Below are 21,861 nucleotides of genomic sequence, written 5' to 3' on the forward strand. Positions count from 1 at the left end.
TCTGAGTCTTTATTTACCTACATGCCGAAATAAACTGTTCTTGTGAGTTATGATCTTACACAGTCAAAGACCAATCAGCTTTGTATCTCCTGCTATAACCAGCAGCCTATGACAGTGATGACCTTCTTTCACATTTAGGTCAACAACTCTAAGGCAACAGTAAACTTATACAGTTAGATTCTCTCTGAGATTGCCTTTAAGACTAGAATTTTAAACAAATTTCTTTCATCAGCATCAAAACTACTTTTACACGGAAAATACCTTTTTTGAAGGGGCTCCAGTAGATGGCACGTCAATTACAGAAGATGTATTAGTGTAGTTTTGTAAATAGGATCCATCTCCAGGACTTGGGGTTTCTAATGGCAAAATCCCAAAACTGAGAAGAGGTTGAAATCAAGGTGTCAAAAAGTCATCAAGGCATATATAAAGCAGCAGTATACTTAAATTAGAAGGTCTAAAAGGAAGAGAATGGCAAATCAGTCTTGGGGGCAGTGAGGATCTGAGGGGCAGATTTAAAATAAGCTGTGAATGTAGACTATTCCACCCACCATAACTAAAATTAAAAAAGAAAAAAAATCAAACAAGGAACTAAACTGAGCAGCAACTACTGATCTCAGGAGATTTATTGGAAATAAAGAAGAACAACTTTGTAAAAGTGAAGATCCAAATGACCAAATTATTTCAAATTCCTGGACTTTATGGAATTTAAACGACACTGTTACAGAGAGAGTGTCTCTAGAGATGCTGAATCCACACATGGATTCAGTGAGCTGTTAATGTCACGGTCATGCTGTTTTAGTTAGCTCTCCGGCCCCGGGACCCAACTCCTAGCATCAGTTCTAGCACAGCATTTTTAATTTTGATACTTTTGGATATGTATCCTCTGGGCTGGATTCCTATATTTACACACATATACATATACGTCTAATAATTTTGACAAAATACTTCCTATTGATACATGTCAATTCTTCTGTGGTTTGGAAAACAGTACTTTAACAGTAACCACTGCTACCGCTTTGATGAGATCATAAGCATTCCAACATTCCAAAAGGTTCACTGCGATTCACTGACACACAGCCAAAAAGACAGTTATCTTTTAACGCATACACTAGCTGAAGAAGGCATATTTAAGGGTTTTAAATTTTCCAATATTTAACATTAAATTTTTATCACAGGTATTACATTTTTAACTTCATTTTCTGAAAACAGAATAGGTCTATTACTGACTTACTAAATGCTTCTATTTCCATAGAAATTTAGAAGTTGCTGTTCATATTAATTTTATATTACTAATATGAATTATTACAAATCATTTAATATTATAGTACATTTTAAAGTATTTTTTGTTTGTCTTACCTTGGGGTTAATGGGCTAAGAGCAGCTGGTCCTCCTAATAAGCTTCGACCAGTTTTTGGTTTATTTTGAACCTGTTTAGATAATATGGAAGTTCCTGTTCCAAGAGAGACAGTATCTGGTGAAATTACAGCTGAATCAATATAAGACACTGAGGAATCTGTATTCAAGGAGTACTTTGAATTGGAAGATTCTAAATTCAGTCTGTTTAATTCCTGAAACAGAAAATTTCCACCATGTCATTTATGATACATTTAGTTCATTCTTTTTTGTTTTCCATAATATTTGAACACTAGGATAGGATTATACTTACAATTGTGTCCTGGGGTGTTTCTGTAAGAACGGTCTCGGGTTGTCTATGAGATAAACTATGATTAGATACTAGTGTTGTGCAAGAGCTGGGCAGACAGTTGCTAAAGTTCTGTAAAGATGTTAATTTAAATGTTTGGTCAGGATCTGGCTTTTCACCTATGAAGGGAAAAAAAAATGTATGCCTCTGAGGAAATGACAATTAATCTTTTAAAGTATGCATATATCAGTGGAAATAAGGCCTCACCCAGAGTTTTAAAGTTCTCCTGTTTCAGCTAATCAAATTTACTTCCCCAAAGCCCACCTATCAATTTATTACAAAAATTTTCACATAAAGCTGTAAATTTAGGAAATAAACTATAATAACACTATTTTAAATATAATAAATCATAGGAAAATGCAGATTTCTGTGCTTTTTTAAAGCAGAAAGCAACTAGATCTCATTTTGCTCCAGGTAAGGAGTGATGGTGCAGAACTGAAACCCAACAGACATCACAGTCAGGTTAGAAGCACTGCCATGGATACGTCCACGAGGTTTTAAAATGATCCTCATGCATTCTAAGAGCACACATACTAAGACACCCTTCCCCCATATTGTCCAGGTCTTATTTACATAACAGTTTCTGCTCCAGGAATTCTATTAGTTTCTTTCCTTATCCAGAAAGCTATTTTGCCTAGTGTTATACTCACAATACAACTCATTCTAGAGGACACAAGGCCACATCAATCCTTAAACATGATTCTATTACCTTATTTCTTGTTCTCAACTTAACAGCCTTTAGCTTTGAAAAATGTTTTTCTTGTGAATAATTTGTATCACTCTCCGAGAATTAAGGAGCTGAGACAAAAAAGAAGAGGAAGCGGGGAACCCTCCCCTAGTCACCTCTACAAACCTACCTATTTCACATAATGATTCAAAGGGGGACCAGAGGAAAGGATTTAAACTAAGGCTCTTTTGGTAACATTCTGATCCTTTGGCAAGCCGATCTGTCTTGCTGTAAAGACAAACACATATATTAGACAAGCTGCACGACCCAAAACATCATCAAGAATTTTTTGGTACAAAAAATTAGGTAACTCCTATATGTGTATTTGTACACACACATACAAGTTCTGAGAGTACTCTTCTTGACACATTCCCTAAATTACTAATTTCCCCTTCTCACCACTCTCTAATCTATTATTTAGGGCAGTTCGAGTCAAAAGTCTGGTGAAAGCAAGCAGAACATGAATTGAACGGAATGCTAGCAAAATCAATTATCATTGCCTTCTTTTTTTTTTTCTTTTTTTTTTTTTAATTTTTTTTTTTTCAATGTTTATTTATTTTGGGACAGAGAGAGACAGAGCATGAACGGGGGAGGGGCAGAGAGAGAGGGAGACACAGAATCGGAAGCAGGCTCCAGGCTCTGAGCCATCAGCCCAGAGCCCGACGCGGGGCTCGAACTCACGGACCGCGAGATCGTGACCTGGCTGAAGTCGGACGCTTAACCGACTGCGCCACCCAGGCGCCCCATCATTGCCTTCTTGAGTACTAGAATTGCTTTTAATTTGCTGTCAGAATCTAGAATTACTTAAGAAGATATGGACAATATCCAAATATTTCAGTCTTATGCTTAATTTTTAATGTAATATCCCAATGGTAATTTTGAAAGTGACTTAAATGCTTTAAATATAGTATATTTAAATGATCAGGCTTTCTAATGAAGTAGAGGTGGTAGCTCTTTAAAAAAAAATTTTTTTTTTAAAGATTTTATTTTTAAGTAATCTCTGTACCCAAAGGAGGGCTTGAACTCACAACCCTGAGATCAAGAGTTGCATGTTCTGCCAACTAAGCCAGCCAGGTACCCCGAGGTGGTAGCTCTTAATGGAAAAAAATGTTCTAAAGAATTGGGGTGAAAAAATTATCAGATGGTACTGGGAAGAAACAGGTTAATCTAAGAACCAGACTTACCACCAGTTGTGTCCTAAACAGAAGTCTCATGAACTATTATAGACAAAAAGATCAATAAGCTGTCTACCAAAATACTGGAGTTAAAAAAGATATCTTAACAAGCTACAGCTGCAAAACCACAACAGCTATGTATCCAGATTACTGGGTGCAATTTTGGTCACAAGACAGGCAAATGATGGCTGAAATGAAAAGCCAGTCTTTGGAGTAGAGTTTTCCCCCACTGGATGTTTAACCTTTAATATTTAAAATGAATAAAAATAACCCATCCTTATCCTTTTTTAAAAAAAATATACTGTTTTAAGTTTATGAGAGAGGGAGACCATGAGTGGGGAAGAGGCAGAGAGAGACAGAGAGAGAGAATCCTAAGCAGGTTCCATACTGAAAGCACAGAGCCCAACAGGGGCTTGAACTCATGAACTGTGAGATGGTGACCTGAGCCAAAGTTGGATGTTCAACTAACAGCCACCCAGGCACCTCCCTCATTCTTTTAAAGAAGGGGAAAACCCTTCCTCATGGTTAGGGACTGATTCAACTCTACCTTCAAAACTTTTAAATTTTTAAATGTTTATTTATTTTGAGAGAGAGTGTGCATGCATGCACATGTGTGTATGAGTGGGGGAGGGAGAAAGAGGGAGAGAGAATCCCAAGTGGGCTCCACACTGTCAGCACAGAGCTGGAAGCAGGGCTCGATCCCACAAACTGTGAGATCCTGACCAAGCTGAATCAGGAGTCTGATGCTTAACTGACTGAGCCACCCAGGCACCCAGCTCCTCTAAAACTTTTATTAATCTTGTTTAAAAAAAATTTAAAAAAAAAAAAATTTTTTTTTTTCAACATTTATTTATTTTTGGGACAGAGAGAGACAGAGCATGAACGGGGGAGGGACAGAGAGAGAGGGAGACACAGAATCGGAAACAGGCTCCAGGCTCCGAGCCATCAGCCCAGAGCCTGACGCGGGGCTCGAACTCACGGACCACGAGATCGTGACCTGGCTGAAGTCGGACGCTTAACCGACTGCGCCACCCAGGTGCCCCTAAAAAAAATTTTTAATGTTTATTTAGAGAGAGTGCATGAGGGGGGAGAGGCAGAGAGAGAGAGAGAGAGAGAGCGAGAATCCAAAGGAAGCTCTGCGGTATCAATGCACAGCCCATCATGGGGCTTGATCTCATGAACTGTGAGATTATAACCTGAGCTGAAATCAAGAGTTGGACACTCAACCAAGAGAGGCACCCAGGCACCCCTAAAATAATTAGTAATACATAATAGTATTTTTGTGATTTTAATACTTTATTTTGTTTTATTAAACTTTATTTTAAAATAATTTTAGACTCACATACAAGTTGAAAAAAAATAAGAGTTCCCATGTACCCTACATCCAACTTCCCTCAATGACAACATCTGATACAACCATAGCACAATTATCAAAACTGGGAAATTGACAATAGCATAATACTGTACACTAAACCACAGACTTTATTTGGGTTTCAGCAGTTTTTACACGCACTCATTTATATATGGTTTTATGAAATTTCATCACACGTATAGATTTGTGTAACCATTACCACAATCAAGATATAGACAGAACTGTTCCAACAGCCCAGAGAAACTCCACAGCTGCCTCTGCACAGCCACATTCTTGCCTCAACTCTCCCCTCTGACAACCACTGATCTGTCCCTATCGTAATTTTATCATATCTATGTGTTTTTTTAAATTTTTTTAATGTTTATTTATTTTTGAGAGAGAGAGACAGACAGACCATGAGCAAGGGAGGGGCAGAGAGAGCGAGAGAGACAGAATCTGAAGCAGGCTCCAGGCTCCGAGCTGTCAGCACAGAGCCCAACACGGGGCTCGAACTCACGAACTGTGAGATCATGACCTGAGCCAAAGTCAGACACTCAACTGAATGAGCCACCCAGGGACCCCTATCATATCTATGTTTAATGAGAAATTCTATTGGTCTGCATCCTCACCAGCACGTGGTACTGTTTGTTTTTTTTTTTTTAATTATTTATTTGAGAGAGACAGAGACAGAGAGAAAGAGAGAGCATTAGCAAGAGGGGAAGAGGGGCAGAGGGAGAGAGAGAGAATCTCAAGCAGGCTCCACGCTCAGTGCAGAGCCTGACGTGGGCCTCCATTCCATGACCCTGGGATCATGACCTGAATTGAAATGAAGAGTCAGATGCTCAACAGACTGAGGCACCCAGGCGCCCCTGTCCGTTCTTATTTTAGCCATTTTAACAAGCGCGTAGTGGTTTCTAATGGTGTTTTTTATTAGCCTTTCCTTAACAGCTAAGGATCTGGTACAACCTTTCATGTGCTTACTTACCATCCATATATCCTCTTTGGTGAAGTAGCCATTCAAATATTTCACCCACAGTCTAATTCCTTAGGTTTTAATTTTATTATTGAGAATTCAAGAAACAAAACTGTTTCTACCAAGTTTTTCCTACTTAGCATCTTATACTCCTTCTTAACTAGGTAGAATTGATTATTCCCTCCATTGGATAAAATACTGCTCAATTTTTTTCTTTTTTTTAAGAGAGAATGGGAGTGTGGGCTTGGGGTGGGGGGAGGGGGAAGGGGGTAGATAGAGAATCTTAAGCAAGCTCCATACCCACAGGGCTCCATCTCAGGACCCTGAGATCATGACCTGAGCCAAAATCAAGAGTCTGATGCTCAACTGGCTGAGCCCCCCAGGTGCCCCCTGCTCAAATTTTATCACAGCATTTTTATTGTGATGATAAAAACTTACAAACTTTTGTTTACTGCTTCTCTCCTATTCTATTATAAACCCTTGAGGGCAGGGACTGTGAGTGATTTATCTTTACATCCCCAGGACCAAGTACTATGTTTAGCCACAAAGGGAGGATGGACCTCAAAGTTTCTCAAATAAATGATAAAAAGAATCATAGTTGCATGAACTAAATTCATTACTCCATGTCTTTTTATTAAGACAAATGAAGATACTGCTATTGTATCTTTATTTACTCCTGTTCTCAAAAGAGTGATGTCATATGAAAATGAGCCCCCAAATTCAGGCAAATAATTTATTCTGTACAAAAAGACATTTTTGAGGTTTTTAAAAAACTACTATTCAAACTAGCCTCGATTTATCTTAAAACAGGTGCTTTCCTAATTCTTCAGACAAGCAATCCTCAACCAATTCTCCTACAACATGTAGGAGACATGTGACATTTACACAGGCGATGCACTCCCATGCGTGGATGAACAATTCCCGTTACCTGATTATATCTCCACCCTCTACTCCCCAACCAAGGAGTATTTCAGACTAAAAATGAGTGCGAACAATATTATAGTGATAACTTTGAATTCACTCTCCCTTGCTTTCAAAAGACTAAATTTAAGTAAGTGTAGAGAAATTTTAAATACATTTCAAATGATTTGCAGATCACTGTTATTTCAACAACCATCGTGGAAATTTCTTAGGACGTGCCTCCAAATTAGTATGGCAAACCAGATGGGAACTGCTATGCTTTATTACTGAAATTTATCTTCAAGCCTTGTTCTAAGGAGCCGAGGTGATATTTAATATTAGAGAAAAAACTTCACTCATTTCTTCTTTTTCCTCAGTGGATCACATGAAGATATTCTCCTCACCCAAGGTGGAAAAAACCTCCTATGTGCACTCAAATATTAGGTAGTGCTGCTGTGGCTATCATCATTAAAGCAAAGCAGATAGTGACAAATGGGATCAACATCTCCATGACTTTATAAGTTTAATAAGGTCACAGAACTAAAAGACTGTACTCTTCAGCCAAGTGCTATTTGATAAACACAGAAAGTGTTAAGTTTTTTTTTTTTTTTTAACCACAAAGAATTCTACCACTGGAAACAATTTTCTGGTAGTCTGAATCATTGTTACTTACCAATATACATGTCCCAACAATGAAAGAGTAAAGCAAGCTGAATCACCAAACTCAGTAACAATATCATCATGGCTTTTCTGCTTATTAAACACTCCACCAGATAAGATCTGTTCCCCTTCTGCAAGCCTTTAAAACACAAATTTACAGATTAAAAAAAGTCAACATAAAAAGTACTGTGTGTAAAGACATCCTTCACTACCAATGTACTTCCAAATATGGGGATAAAGTACAAAGTCCAGGCACCTTTAGAACAGCAATAGCCATGTATTTAGAATCATTTGGAAGACTGGGAATTTATGGTCTTAAAATTCCAGTCTTGCATTTAAGAACAGAACCAGTTAAATTCAGTCCCTATATGTACAAATGTAGTATGAGCAACATACACATTACTCATGTCAAAAGAAATGGAAGGTCTTTATACTGGGGGAAAATGTGTACGGTTGTTCATTAACAGACGTAGTGGTCCTTTTTATTTAGTTCTGTAATTCCTTGAAATAGGAATTTGCAAGAGAATTTAATAACACTAATTAGACGTTAGTGAAAAACTGCATACTTAATGGTCTCACTCGTTTTTAGGTTTATAAAAGAAACCCGAATAGTACTTCATCTCTTTTTATTTACCAATTATGTTTTCTTGATATAGAAAATCACAAGTGTTTCCCAAAGGAAAAAAAAAACAACTTGACTTCACTATATATTTTTAGCATATCAGAGTTTATAATGGTATCTCTTTTAAAGTTTTTTCCAAATCATCATGTGGAAAATACTCTAGTAAGTTTACACAGCATATCCTAAACATTAAAGTGATATCTATATTTCTTCTATGGTCAGTGGGACTTTTAAAAAACCATGAATACTTGTAAATGAGATAAGAATGTCCAAGGTAAGAATTGGCTTAAGAAACTAGCAAATTAAATATATTTTTAGGAAGTTGGCATTAAACCTTCGGAGTAAAAATAATTCAATAACAAATGTTTCAGAAATTTTATAGATATTTTAGCTAGTTTTTTAATTTACGTCATCAGTTAGACACTGGACAAATACAATAATCATTATTAGTCTGTGGAGACTTCAGGAGGCTCATTTGTGTCCTCTCGCTATAAACCTACCAACTACATTCACAAACACACTTCTGCGATTATCTATTTATCTAGTCCCTTTTAGCATCATTCCATCTCTTACAGCACAGAACAGAGTTTAACAGAAGATAACTACCTATATCTCTACCTGCCTCCAGATTCAGAATAGGGACAGCTGACATGTTTAATTGTAATGTTCAAAAGAAGTGCTCTCCTGAACCTGCCCCCTCGCTTCAAAGGGGTAGGACAAAGTGGTCTGGAAAGCCAAATAACTACACAACTACCTAGACATAATGAAGCATTAATCTCAGGTGAACAGATAAGGAGGTTTTCAGGCGTATTCCAATTGAAAGCAAAGGAAAGGAAATAACACTTGGGATAATTTTGGGAAATGACAGGAATTAGTTATAACTTAAGTTTCCCCAGAGTTAAATTCTATTATTTATTACCATAACAATGAAATCTCTCCATAACAAAAGTGCTAATGCCACAGGCAACAGTATAAACATTTTAAGTTACTGAAATAGACAAATTGCTACTACCAAAAAAGAGGGGAGAAAGGGAGTCAAGAGTTTAATCTATCAAAAGGATTTTATCCAAAATTCTACAGTGTAAGTAAACAATATTAGATAGAAAAGATTTAAAAACTTACTTGCTGAGATCAACACAACATTTTGCAAGCAGGTATTTACACTGCGGTGTAGTACAACTGTGTCCTTTCAAGAGTCTATATGCTTTATATGCCTTTCCTGAGCGGTAATAACAGGTTGCCAATAAAAACAAGGCTTCCTCTGAGTGTACTAAGAGCACATATGAAAAAAAATGGCTATTATTCAGTATGTTGAATGGTAATCACTGTTTATCTGGCAATAAACAAGTTTAGCAACAAAAAATTAGTCATGTTATTTAATATAAAACAATCATTTATTATTCCAAATTTGAATTGAGAAATACTTTACTGACAGAAATCTTAGTTCCCCAAGTCCTGATTACCTTCTTCTTACAAAGAACCAAGGAAGTAATACAATGAAGACAGTCATGGTATTTTCTGTAAATCCTTAACAAAAGTGCGCACTTGTGTGCACACCCGCACACTCACACCTACCTTTAAATAGACTACCAGTAAACGGTCTTGTTTTTTTGTAGCATTTTTCTAACAGACTCTTTGAGAGAACAGATGTCCAATTTCATGAGAAAGGTGCACTCAGGGTTGCAAAGCTAATTACCAATCTGAGATTACTTTCTACATTAAAAAAGGACCAGATTTTAAAAAACACTTCTTTCTAACACCAAATGTATACTAAATTACACTCAAGATAATTTAAGACAGAAGAAAAATTCTAAATTGTGAATACCCACAGCATTTAAACCACTCAATCGACACACTTAACACTTCTACAGCAACGACAATTATACTGCCTTGCAGTGGCAGGAGCTGAATTATTCAATCTGTCCCCTGGTCTCCATACTAGGAAGGAAATGCCCCTTCTGTCCTAGTTAATGAAATGTGGCATTTTCCCCTTTATTTACTCTCTCCCAAACTGACCATCACTTCACTTCTATCCTTGCAATCTCCCAACCAATCCAGGTGAGAGTCTAGACAGGCCAACAACAAAGGAGATAGAAAGAAAGCAGGAAAATCACAAATCTGTGCTTCTAAAAATGGGTTCGGTAATAATCTCAGTGGGTTGAGGGGTGTTCTAAGCCAGTGGTTCTAAAAGTGTGGCTGGCCCCTCGACCAGCACGGCATGACTTGGGAGCTTGTTAGAAATTCTTAGCTTCAACCGAGACCCACTGAATCAGTAATTCTGGGAGTGAGGACCTGCGGTCTTGCGTTGTAACAAACGCTTCAGGCAATTCTGGTGCATGCTAAAGTTTGAGAATCACTGTTCTGAAGTACAAGATAAACTTGCCACATCTTAAAAAGTTAACTTCACCCAAAGCTTGGGATAAAAAATTGTTAACTTCATTCAAAGTTTAGGATAAAAAAGTAGGTAATTTGAAAGATTACTCTTACACAGGTTTTTGGGTCATATATATGTATATGCAAGCAAAAACCCTTCTTCTCTGGTCCATCTTATGATTTTTCATGAAACTCTAGTATAAAAAAACAATATGCAATGAATGATATGGCGTAAATGATCAGGAACTTTGGCACACATGTTAATGGGGTGTACATAGTATTAATGCTTCAGAAGCAAAAAGAATGAATAGGGAGCTCTACTGTAGGGGGAGCAAACTTTTAATTTCACTGAACTGTAAGTGCTAATTCACACAAATTAGAAAGTGTGATTTCTTTTTGATCTCGCGATAAAGGCCTTGATTCTGGTCACTTTATAAATTAAGTTTTTTAAAAACTCATTGATTATACCAAAAAGCAATGGTTCCCCAAACCTAGTTAAACTTTTAGCCATAACAATGCTTTATCAAATGTTTTGTTTACAAATACTCGTTTATGCATAGGTCCATTTTCACTGCTTTAAAATTCCCTAAGAACATAAAAGTACCAAATACTCTGCGTGCGTGTGCGCACGATTTTAGTGTGTAACTGCAATTACCTTTTTGAAGCGTGATACCTTAAAATCTACAAGTTCAAATGGGAATATGGATTGGAAGGCTGAGCACGCCTTAAGATTAATGGACGTGTAAGATATTGATGTAAATCTGGAACAACTTGAAGGGTTGTAAAAGACATGGAGAGACATGGGTGGTTTTTGAGGCTCTCCAGAAATAACTTGACAGTTCTAAATACAACCAGTGGGCCAGTAGTAAGGAGTTATAATAAAGCTAAGCTGCAGAGACTTTCAACAAATAGATTTTGTCTGGAACAATAACTCTAACCGATTGATAGTGGCTGCCTCGAGTGCTAAATTCAGAAAGATTCTAAGGCTGATCATGGCTTAGGTAGTAAGTGTGCAGAGATCAAAGCAACAGGACCTAGAAATGGTTATAGATGTCTCCATGACATCCTTTTATTTACCATCCTTTACTTAGAGCCTTAATTAAAATATGTGATTGGGAATTAGAAGGCCCATAATTTATTTTATAATCAGGAATAAAGTGAGAATGGACTCCAGTCACTCTTAACATAATATTGAGGAATCAATCATGTACTAATTAAAGTATGGTACTTCCATATGGTGAAACACTCACCATAGTCGTCCAAAAAAAAAAGACACATATTTCCAGAACACACTATTAAGTGAAAACAACAACAACAACAAAAAACCCCAAACGAAGTTGTAGAATGATGCTGAAGTCCCTCTTCTTACAAACAGGCTAGGCTTCAAAAACGAAAGGTCATTTCATAGAAGTCCAAAATAGTTAGGAGAGGTTTAAGCTTGCATCTTTCAGATACATTTCCATCAAATAGGAAGGTGAATTAGTCTTTCAATGCTTTCAAGTCAGACAGACACCTCTTCTTCGTGTTGACTTACAATGTAAATGAGCAGACTTCCAAAATGGACCAGTTCTGGCAAGACTTAAAAGTTTGGTGAGGTGAGGGTTCTTGGTCTTGATAAACTCTACAATTATCGTCGAGAACTGCTTACAGGTTAAAGTACTCTGCCTGCTGCCTTGTCAAGAATTCTGATATTGTTAAGTATTCGAAGGGCATAGAATCTATGAAATCATCTATGATTTGTGACACACTTCATCCTGATTATCTTTTAAGTTTGTTTGTTTGTTTGTTTGTTTATTTAGAGAGTGCACGCACAAGAAGGGGAGGGGCAGTGAGAGAGGGAGAGAGAATCCCAAGCAGGCTCTTTGCTGTCAGCATGGAGCCTGATGTGGGGCTTGATCCCATGAACTATGAGATCATGACCTGAGCCAAAATCAATGGTCAGACGCCCAACTGACTGAGCCACCCAGGCACCCCTTAAGTTCTGTTTTTAAAAAATATTTTAATTTACTTTTTAAAAGTAAGCTCTACACCCAACGTGGGGCTTGAATTCAAAACCCCAAAATCAAGAGTTGCATGCCCTGAGCCAGCCAGGCACCCCAATCATGTAAGTTCTTAAATCAAAGAAAGGCAGTACAGCACATGCATTTAGGAGTACAATACTACTAAATGTACAATACCTGAATAGTCATTGGATAGTAATGTGGGTTACACATATATGACAATGAGCCACAAGCTCAAATAATTCCATTTCATCACTAACTTTTCTTTTGCGAAGGATTTCAACTGCCTGGATCCTACGCTTTTCAGATGCAGCATGATTCATTCCATCCTTCAGAATCATTTCTTTTGTTGAATACCTCATCTACATACACAACTTCAGTATTTTAATACTATTGCCACTTTTTATTTTCTCTACATTTGTTTATATCCTAAATTGCAATATTAACTGGTTTTGTCTTTATTGTATATGATAGGATTAAAATGTTTTAAAATACTTTGAAACTGTGCTTAGAGTAAATATACCACAGGTAAGAGGGCTGGAGGAAATTTTAAAAAGGTTCCTTAGTGTTTGAAGGTGGAAAGTGGTCACACATAAGGAGAAAGCAGATCATGCAGGGCTCTGGAAGCGATCTAAAGATTTAGGGATAAATCCTTATAGCAACTAGACATCTCTACAGCATTTTAAGAAGGAAAGTAAAGAGAATGGGTTGATTTGGGAAGGGGAAAGGGAAGAGGCAGGGAAGAGCAGATATGGGAAAAGCAGTTAGGAAGCTTTTTTAGTAAGAGATAGCAATGTCTTAGATTAGCGTGGGAACATTATGAGTCCAGGCTTACACGCATTGAGTTTGATGTCTGTGAGGTTTGTGTGAAACAGCTAAGTTAATGCAATGAAACATTTGAGCCTCGAATGAAAAAAAGTTTGTTCGAAGACCTGAGTCTTAATCACTAACACATTATAAAAACGAAAACTATGACAATAAAAAAGCATCATCCTTTTTACTGGCAAGCATTTAACTTTAACAGTAAAAGGTTAGGCCGATGGACCAGACATCCTTTTGATACCCTCCCCTCCTCGCTCCACCCCCCATATAACAAACTGACTGAAATTTTTAGGAACCAGATATATTTATTAAATTTTCCAATAATGGCCTACAAGTGAAACACTATGCCATATCATTAGTAGTACTCTGGACATTTCCCCTCAATGATGCCCTTAATATAACCTGATAAACAATTTTTTCTAAAAAAAATGTTGCCATTTTTAGTCACATATTTCTGTGAGTCTAGGCTCTCGGTATCCTGGCTAAGACAGAGAAGAGAAACAGATGCTGAACCTTTTACTCTGGTTCACTTCTCTTCAACTGAGCCCAATTTACTGAAACTGATATACCCAGTACAATGTCTACATCTGGGCCCATTAATCGTTAAGACAGGTAGAAAACTGGTGAATAATTTTACAGTAACTTAAATATGTTCATATTGAAAAATAAACATTTTGTAGCGTGGGATGCAAAATCTACATCAAGATAGAACACTAGATTTCAAGCAATTGGGAGCTTTGCCCTAGGACCCTCAGAATAACTTAGGGAATACATGTTGACACAATGTCTTCAGCTACTACTTCTTCCTTGCTTTTCACCAGTTACAACTGCCACTCCCATGCAGTCTCACAGAGAGCAATTCTTCATCTTTCCCCAGAGGTCCTGGGTACTTCCTTATAAAATATAATGTACACAAAACTTACAACCGGTTAATTTTCTGAACATAAATAAATCACCTCTCTCTAAGGACCTACCATATTTATTGTATTAATGTATTCTTTGTCCATATAATCTAAGACTGTTTCTATTTGTTCCTAACCACCCATTTCTATTCATTCTCAACAGCTAAATACATTTAATAGCAATTAAAAACCTTAGATATTGCAGTACTACATGCCATCTATTAGGGCAAAGGGGAAAGCTGAATCTATATTGTGTGTCAATTAGCAATGGAGAAAACCTTTGATCAAGGAGATCAGGTATGGCAGCGGGAAGGAAAAGTAGGTGAAGGGGATATGGAGGGAGGTGATACGATTAGGAGTTTTTCCAAACAGCAAGGCTCGATTCACTATGCATTGTGAAATCAATTCGGTGAATTTCAACCTGCATTAAAACAACAATAATAACACTCAGAAAATATCAGAGTACATCATATGTAAGAAGAGTAAAAAAAAAAAAAAGAAATCTGAAAAGCCAACGTAATAGAATATGCTAGGGGAGAGGAACTTGTAAAGGACTTCCTACGTGCCCAAACCACAGATTATTATAGTTAGTGCTGAAAACTATCCTGTTAAGTAGGTATCTCTCTTCCCAAGTTAAAGATGAGGAAAATTAGGCTCAGAGTAACTTCTTACCGAAGATCAAATGGCTAATGAACATCGGAGCTGACATTCTACACCACCTGGCTTATAGCACAGTCTTAGGTGGTCTAACTATGGAATTCTTAGGAGAAAGACAAATGGGTGACAAAGAACTAGTGAAATTGAGAAATTACTTCAAGAATTTGGCTTTCAATCCATCTACTTCGTTAGCCTCATGCACCATAGGGTGTCCTTCTCTAAAACACAGGAGCTACCACTAGTGGCATTAGGACGCCACTGAGCAAAAGGGCACCAGGTTACATGTGACATACCAATTCTCATCAACTATTACTGTCAGCCAGCAACACTGTGTTAATAAGAATTATGAGGCTGGTTCAACAGGAACCAGTAGTATGATGGATTAGTAATGTCTATTATGGGTCAGACTGGCCTGTATTTGCTGCTACCCTTGGTAAAGTGGAATCAGAAAGATCTACCACTTACTGCCTGTGAAAACTGTTCTCTGTTTCTTCATTTCTAAAATGGCAATAGTAATGTCTATTTTATAGGATTATTGAAAACTAAATAAGAAATTAAGTATTAGAGTACCTAGTACATAATAAGAAATTAATAAATGTTCTTTAGAAGTTACTGTTGCCATTGGTATTGAACTAGGATAGTATCTGCTCCCATAAAATTTTCCCTCATAGAAATTAGAGTTCAACAGAGTGGTTAAGTTCAACAGTTAACCCTTGAACAATGAGGGGGTCAGAGGCACCTACCCTGCAGAGTCAAAAATCTGCAGTAATTTTTGACTTCCCCAAAACTTAACTACTAAAAGCCTACTGTTGGGGTGCCTGGGTGGCTCACCTGGTTAAGCATCACTCTTGATTTTGCCTCAGGTCATGATCTCTGTGGTTCCTGAGTTCAAGTCCCAAGTTGGGCTCTGAGCTGTCAGCATGGAGCCTGCTTGGGATTCTCTCTCTCTCTCCCCACCCCTCTTTTTGCCCCTTCCCTGCTCATGTTCTCTTTCTCCCTCTCAAAATGCTATTAAGAAAATCATAAGAGGGGCACCTGGGTAGCTCAGTTGGTTAAGCGTCCGACTTCAGCTCAGGTCATGATCTCACAGTTTGTGAGTTTGAGCCCTGCATTGGGCTCTGTGCTGACAGCCTGGAGCCTGGAGCTTGCCCCGAATTCTGGATCTTCCTCTCTCTCTGCCCCTCCCCCGTTTTCTCTCTCTCAAAAATAAACATTAAAATAATTTTAAAAAAAGGGGAAAATCATAAGGAAGAGAAAATACATTTATGGTACTATATTGTATTAAAAGTCTGCATTCGAATAGACTCACATGGTTCCAATCTGTGTTGTTCAAGGGTCAACTGTATGTTGAGAGAAACTAACACTTACTGAACAACTTTCCAAGTGTCAAGCACTGTATCAAACACAGAAAGTGGATTAAACAGCTTTATCCAGATTCATCTGGAACCCTGCCCCAATTCTATGGGAAAACCTACTTGATTGAATTTGAAACCACTAACTCACAATCTTTTAGAGCCTAACTATAATAAACTAGAAACTGCCAATCCTTTAATAAGCAAATACAAAAAAGAAAGTATAAGACAGTAAAACATGAGGGTTGCATAGGTATCAATGAAAATATATGTCAGTAGGTTTTGCATGATACACCTTGCTTTTAAAATATCGAGTAGAGTAGGGCAATCTATTGCATTATTTTCTTTCTAAACTTCTCTCACCTTCTAAATCCTTTCACTGGGACCTCAGACTCCTGTTCCACACACAGATCCTCCCCACTTTCTTTACTGAATTTCCAGTCTCTCTTGAAGGACCTGACAGCACTCTCAAAGTGATGCTATTTCCCTCATATCCCACTTACATCAGAATCAAGGTAAGGTTTCCTCTTTGCTTCGTAAAACCACTTCCAAGCATGACTCTTTGCCTGTTTGTGAAACTCCCTGCTCCTGAGTTCATACCTTCTCCTCATAACTCTCAGCTACTAAATGCAGGACATTCTGCTTCATTAATGGAAAAATTCTGCACCTGATTCATGGTCTTCCGCTCCCATGTTATTCCCCCACATCTCCCAATTCAACCTCATCTAGATTTCTGGCACTTCTCTGAATCTTATTCACCAATATTCTTCTGTGTTAACTTTTCTATAGTTTACATTTCCTGGTCCATATCTTATCTGTATTTTTAATGTTCTTATCCCTTGTCCTTTCTGGTGACACATGCCTGGCAAATCCCTAAGATCTACTTTCTTATGCTTGCAGTTAGGTTACTAAGCACTTGCTACTAGAGTAAAATCATACAACTGATCAGAAAGGTTCCACTAGCAATTCATACACAAACATACAAAATACGCAAAAATAAAGCTCATCTACAACCACAAAAAAAATGGAAACTCTTGGCAAGTAATCCAATGGGAACATACACAGAAAGTACAAAAACTGAATTAAGCAAACAAACACCTGAGTAAAAAGAAGGCAGCACTATTTCTTCTTGGGAAGGCTATCTATAGTAATTTAGAGAATTATATGTTTGCAGGTCAGCATTGATCAAAATCTTTGTGAAATTTCAAAGCAATAATAAAACAGACATAGAAAAATAAAGGATAAAAAAAGGGGAAAGACTTCTTATGAATGAATTGGAAAGAAAAAATGATGGGCAACAGGCCTTATGAAATATTAAAATATAAAGTGTTTAAAATGGTATGGGGGTGCCTGGGTGGCTCTATGGATTGAGTGACAGACTCTTGATTTTGGCTCAGGTCATGATCCCAGGATAGTAGGATCAAGCCCCATGTTGGGCTCCATGCTAAGTGTGGAGCCTACTTGAGATTCTCTCTCTCTACCTCCCTCCCCCCCTCCCCAATTTGCACTCTCTCTCTTAAAAAAAAAAAAGGCATGATATTGGATTAAAAACAGAAAATTAACTAATGGAAGAGAGGAGAAATTCTGGAGACAGAACAAAGCGTTTTTTTTTTTTTTTTAAGTTTATTTATTTATTTTGAGAGACAGAGCAAGCATGAGCAAGGAAGGGGCAGAGAGAGAGGGAGACAGAGAATCCCAAGCAGGCTCCATGCTGTTGTGGAGCCTGACACAGCGCATGACCCCACAAACTGAGAGATCAAGACCTGAGCCAAAACCAAGAGACTGATGCTTAACTGACTGAGCCACCCAGGCACCCCAGAACAAAACATTTTTTAAAAATTTAATATAAAACCAAGTAAAACACCATGCGGGAGGGAAAAAAGCATTGTTTAATATACAATATTGAATAAATTAAGTAATAATACCATGATAAATTCTTTAAAGTTTTTTAACCATCAATAACCACATATTAATTGTAGTTGTAGAAAGATGACTTTTCCACCTACTGAAGCACTAGAAGAAAGTATAAATGATAAAGCAGATGAGGTCAACTACATAAAAATTTTAAACATACCAATAGAATTAAGATTAAAAAGCAACAATCTGGGTCAAATAGACAGTAAAGATATACCTCATAGAACTAGGAATAAATTTAAAACAAACACTTGAGAAAATACCCAGAATCCCTTGTAGTTATAAAAATGCAAGACAAAATATTTCATAATTCTCAAGCAAGCAAAAATACATTAAATTGATCAAATCTAATACTGAAAGGATTATGAAGGAAGTCTTATGGTGTTGGTCACACCCCAGATTATTTTACCCTTCTCTCTGCTGGGTTATCAACTGGGGAAAAAGTAATTTGTTGTAGAACTGATCACCGTTTGACTTGTAAGTTCCATTCTAGAATATATAGCCCCACAAAATGACATATAAAAGAAAAAAAAAAAGCTGTACCTAATTATCTGTATTAGCATCTTAGAAAGAGAATTACAAGAATTAATGACAGAAACAAAGCATACATTACCAGCACGTTTATCGAACATTTATTACCATGCCAGAAGGCTGTGCCAAGTGCTTTAAATACATTATCTCATTTCACTCTTCAACGTTCTCAAGCGATTATTGTTAACTTTATTTTATAGATGAGAACCCTGAAATACTCAGACACTGAGTGACTGTCCAAGGTCTACAACTGCATAAGTGACAGGGTGAGGGTTTATACCAAAGCTATAGACCAAATTCATGCTCTTAGCTATAGAATATAGACTCTTTTAACAGAAAACCTAGACAAAAATATCTAAAGATTGGAAAATGATTAAGTAAACCATAGTGTAAAACCTGAAACAACTCTACAGCTATTAAAAGTAGCACATACGGGAGATAACAGATGCAAGGAAAAGTTTTTATGAACTAGTACCAATCATAAAGAAACAACAAAAGCAATCCCCAGAATCTTGTTATATTGAAGTCATAGGAAAGGACAGAATTCCATTTATTTTATTCCTTTATTGTTTTATAGAAATGAACAGATTACAAACCTTCTGCATACAGTCGTTCTGCAAGAAAAACTGCATCTCGGTAAGCATAGTGGTTTAGTGCTTGCCATATAGCAGCCTGAAAGTAGAGGGAAAAGAACATAAGTACACAAATATACAGTTTCAAAGTAACGCCTAGCGAGCCTGACATATTGTAATCAAATCAATGACCCTAATTTAAGTAATAAAACAAAACCTCAATGTCCATAGTGCAAACTCCATGGCATGTTACACAAGGCTCTTCACAGTATGGCTCCTAACATACCTGAATTTACTCACTCAATTCTCCATGGACATTTAGGCCTCTGTGCCTTTTTGTACTTCCTCTTCCCCCACAGAGGAATGGAGGCTCCCTCACATACCTCCTTTTACAAATTGCTCATCCCTACAGACCCAGCTTAATTAACATCTACTTCATGAAGGTTTCCTGGCTGATTCCTAACCTTTTTTTTTTTTTTTTTTTTTTTTGGTAAACATATCTCTTCTAGTGGCGCACTCATATTTTGTTACAGTTATATGTTTATGGGTCTGCCCACCCCACTAAACTACACTGCTCTAAACTAACAACGGTGGTTTAAACAATTTTTCACGATATGCATGAAATGTCATCCTCCACAAAAACTTCCCCACCTATTTTTTAAAATTTTTATTAAAAATTAAAATAAATAGTCTATTTTAGTGATTGTCCTAGGGTTTACAATACACATTTTTAAATTTTCTGAATTTAAATGCAAATAACGTTATACAGAGACACATGTAGTATAAAATCCTTGTAAAAGTACACAATCAATTCTTCTCTTCCACCCCCTGTGCTAGGTTTGTCATATATTTCAGTTTTCTATATAAAAGCAAAATATTTGAATACAAATTTTGTTTTAAAAAGTGGTTACTTCTTACAACAATAAAAAAATGAGAAAAATGTAAAAAAAATTAAAAAAAATTTTTATTTGAGTGTGCGTACTAATGAGTTGGGGAGAGGGACATGGGGTTGGGGGGAGAGGGAGGGAGACAGAAAGAGAATCCCAAGCAGCCTCCATGCTCTGACCCAGATCATGAGATCATGACCTGAGGTGAAATCAAGAGTCAGCCACTTAACTGACAGAGCCATCCAGATGCCTCTCCACCTATGACCTTTAAAGCAACCCTATTCTCACCCACCCAAGGAAGCATATTGGGAGACAAATGAACAAACTATAATAGCACTAATCTTTAATCTAGGTGAATATATTTTTCTTTTTCTAAAGTTATAAAACATAGCTATAAAGTATATAACAGCTAGAATGAAAACATTTAGACCCATGTACTCACTATCCAGCTCAAGAAATAGATATTACCAATATATTTGAAGCCCTCTCCCACAGGTGCTCATCAGTCACATAACCTCTCTGAAACCACCACTCTGAATTTTGTTAATCTTCAGGTTTTCTTTACAATTTTTATACATTTGTATGTATGTATCATCCTTAAGCAATGCAACACTTTTCCTGGTTTCTGAATTTTTAAATAAATACAAGCATGTTGTATATATTATGCTATAATTTGCTTTGAAATCCAATATTTAAAAAATTCATTCTCAATCTGTGTAGCTAGAATTCATTCATTTTGATTGCAGAATAAATAATATTTCCATTGTAAAAATACATCAAAATGCATTTTATCTATTTACAGTATATGAACATTTGGGTTATTTCTAGTTTTTTTCCAGTTATAATAATGCTGCAAGGAACATTCTTATATTTATCTCTTAGGGTACCTATTTAAGAATCTCTCCAAATTGGGATATATACTTAAGAATGATATTATGGGGTTGTTGAGTTCATGTTCATACACAGGTTCATCTTTACTAGGTAATACAAATCATTTTCAAAGTGTGGGTTTAATTTACACTCCTACCAAAAACATATGACTACTCATTATTCCACATCTTTGTCTACACTATGTACTATCAAAAAAATTTTTGTTTATTGACTGATTGATTGTAATCTCTATGCCTCTCTCTATGTGGGGCTTGAACTCATGACCTTGACATCGAGTTGCAGGCTGTAATGATAGTCAGCCAAGTGCCCCCCAATTTCTTATTTTTACCAGTCTGACAGATGTAAAATGCTTATCTAGTGCCTTTAATTTGGATTTCTCTGAATATTAAAATGAGTTCAATGTGTTCAATAGTAATTTATTTCACGTTTATTGGTCTTCTGGCAAATGCCAATTCATGTGTCATTCATTTTTCTGTTAGATGATTTACCTTTTCTTACTATTTTATCCAGAATTTTTGAGAGCATTAAACCAGAGAGGTTTTTTTGTTGTTGTTGAAGTTTTAGTGTATCATATAACACTAATTTTAAGTCTGTTATATAAATTATGTATCTGTAAATTATGTGTTTACATATATTTATGTTTTGCCTAGCATTTTTAGGAGCACACCACCATAGGAGTTTCTTTTAATCTTTCTGGGTTTCTTTTTAACTTCTGGTCTATCACAAGATATAAAAGTCACCAATTGATTAAAAAAATCATCAACTCACAAATTGAGATATCTTACAAGTGATCATGATACAACAGTGTTTATTTTTAGCCATGTATACAGCTCATAATTTGTTGAACAGT

The 21,861-nt window shown here is 36.7% G+C and overlaps 1 protein-coding gene across 5 annotated transcripts in view; it reads right to left on the minus strand.

Moving 5' to 3' along the window:
- The window catches only part of CDC27 (cell division cycle 27), a 71,664-nt gene that overhangs the window by 37,440 nt on the left and 12,363 nt on the right, over positions 1 to 21,861 (minus strand). For 3 of the 5 annotated variants that reach the window (XM_043584889.1, XM_043584888.1, XM_043584890.1), the window contains exons 2-8: positions 19,258 to 19,333; positions 9,233 to 9,380; positions 7,502 to 7,627; positions 2,560 to 2,657; positions 1,667 to 1,821; positions 1,357 to 1,568; positions 262 to 376 (exon numbers count right to left, since the gene is read on the minus strand). In XM_043584889.1, the coding sequence (XP_043440824.1) occupies positions 262 to 376; positions 1,357 to 1,568; positions 1,667 to 1,821; positions 2,560 to 2,657; positions 7,502 to 7,627; positions 9,233 to 9,380; positions 19,258 to 19,333 (930 nt within the window). The remainder of the gene's footprint in view (positions 1 to 261; positions 377 to 1,356; positions 1,569 to 1,666; positions 1,822 to 2,559; positions 2,658 to 7,501; positions 7,628 to 9,232; positions 9,381 to 19,257; positions 19,334 to 21,861) is intronic. The other 2 variants (XM_043584892.1, XM_043584891.1) reach the window with 1 other exon arrangement.

The sequence above is a fragment of the Prionailurus bengalensis genome, chromosome E1 (assembly GCF_016509475.1).
Source record: "Prionailurus bengalensis isolate Pbe53 chromosome E1, Fcat_Pben_1.1_paternal_pri, whole genome shotgun sequence".
NCBI classification, from domain to species: domain Eukaryota; kingdom Metazoa; phylum Chordata; class Mammalia; order Carnivora; family Felidae; genus Prionailurus; species Prionailurus bengalensis.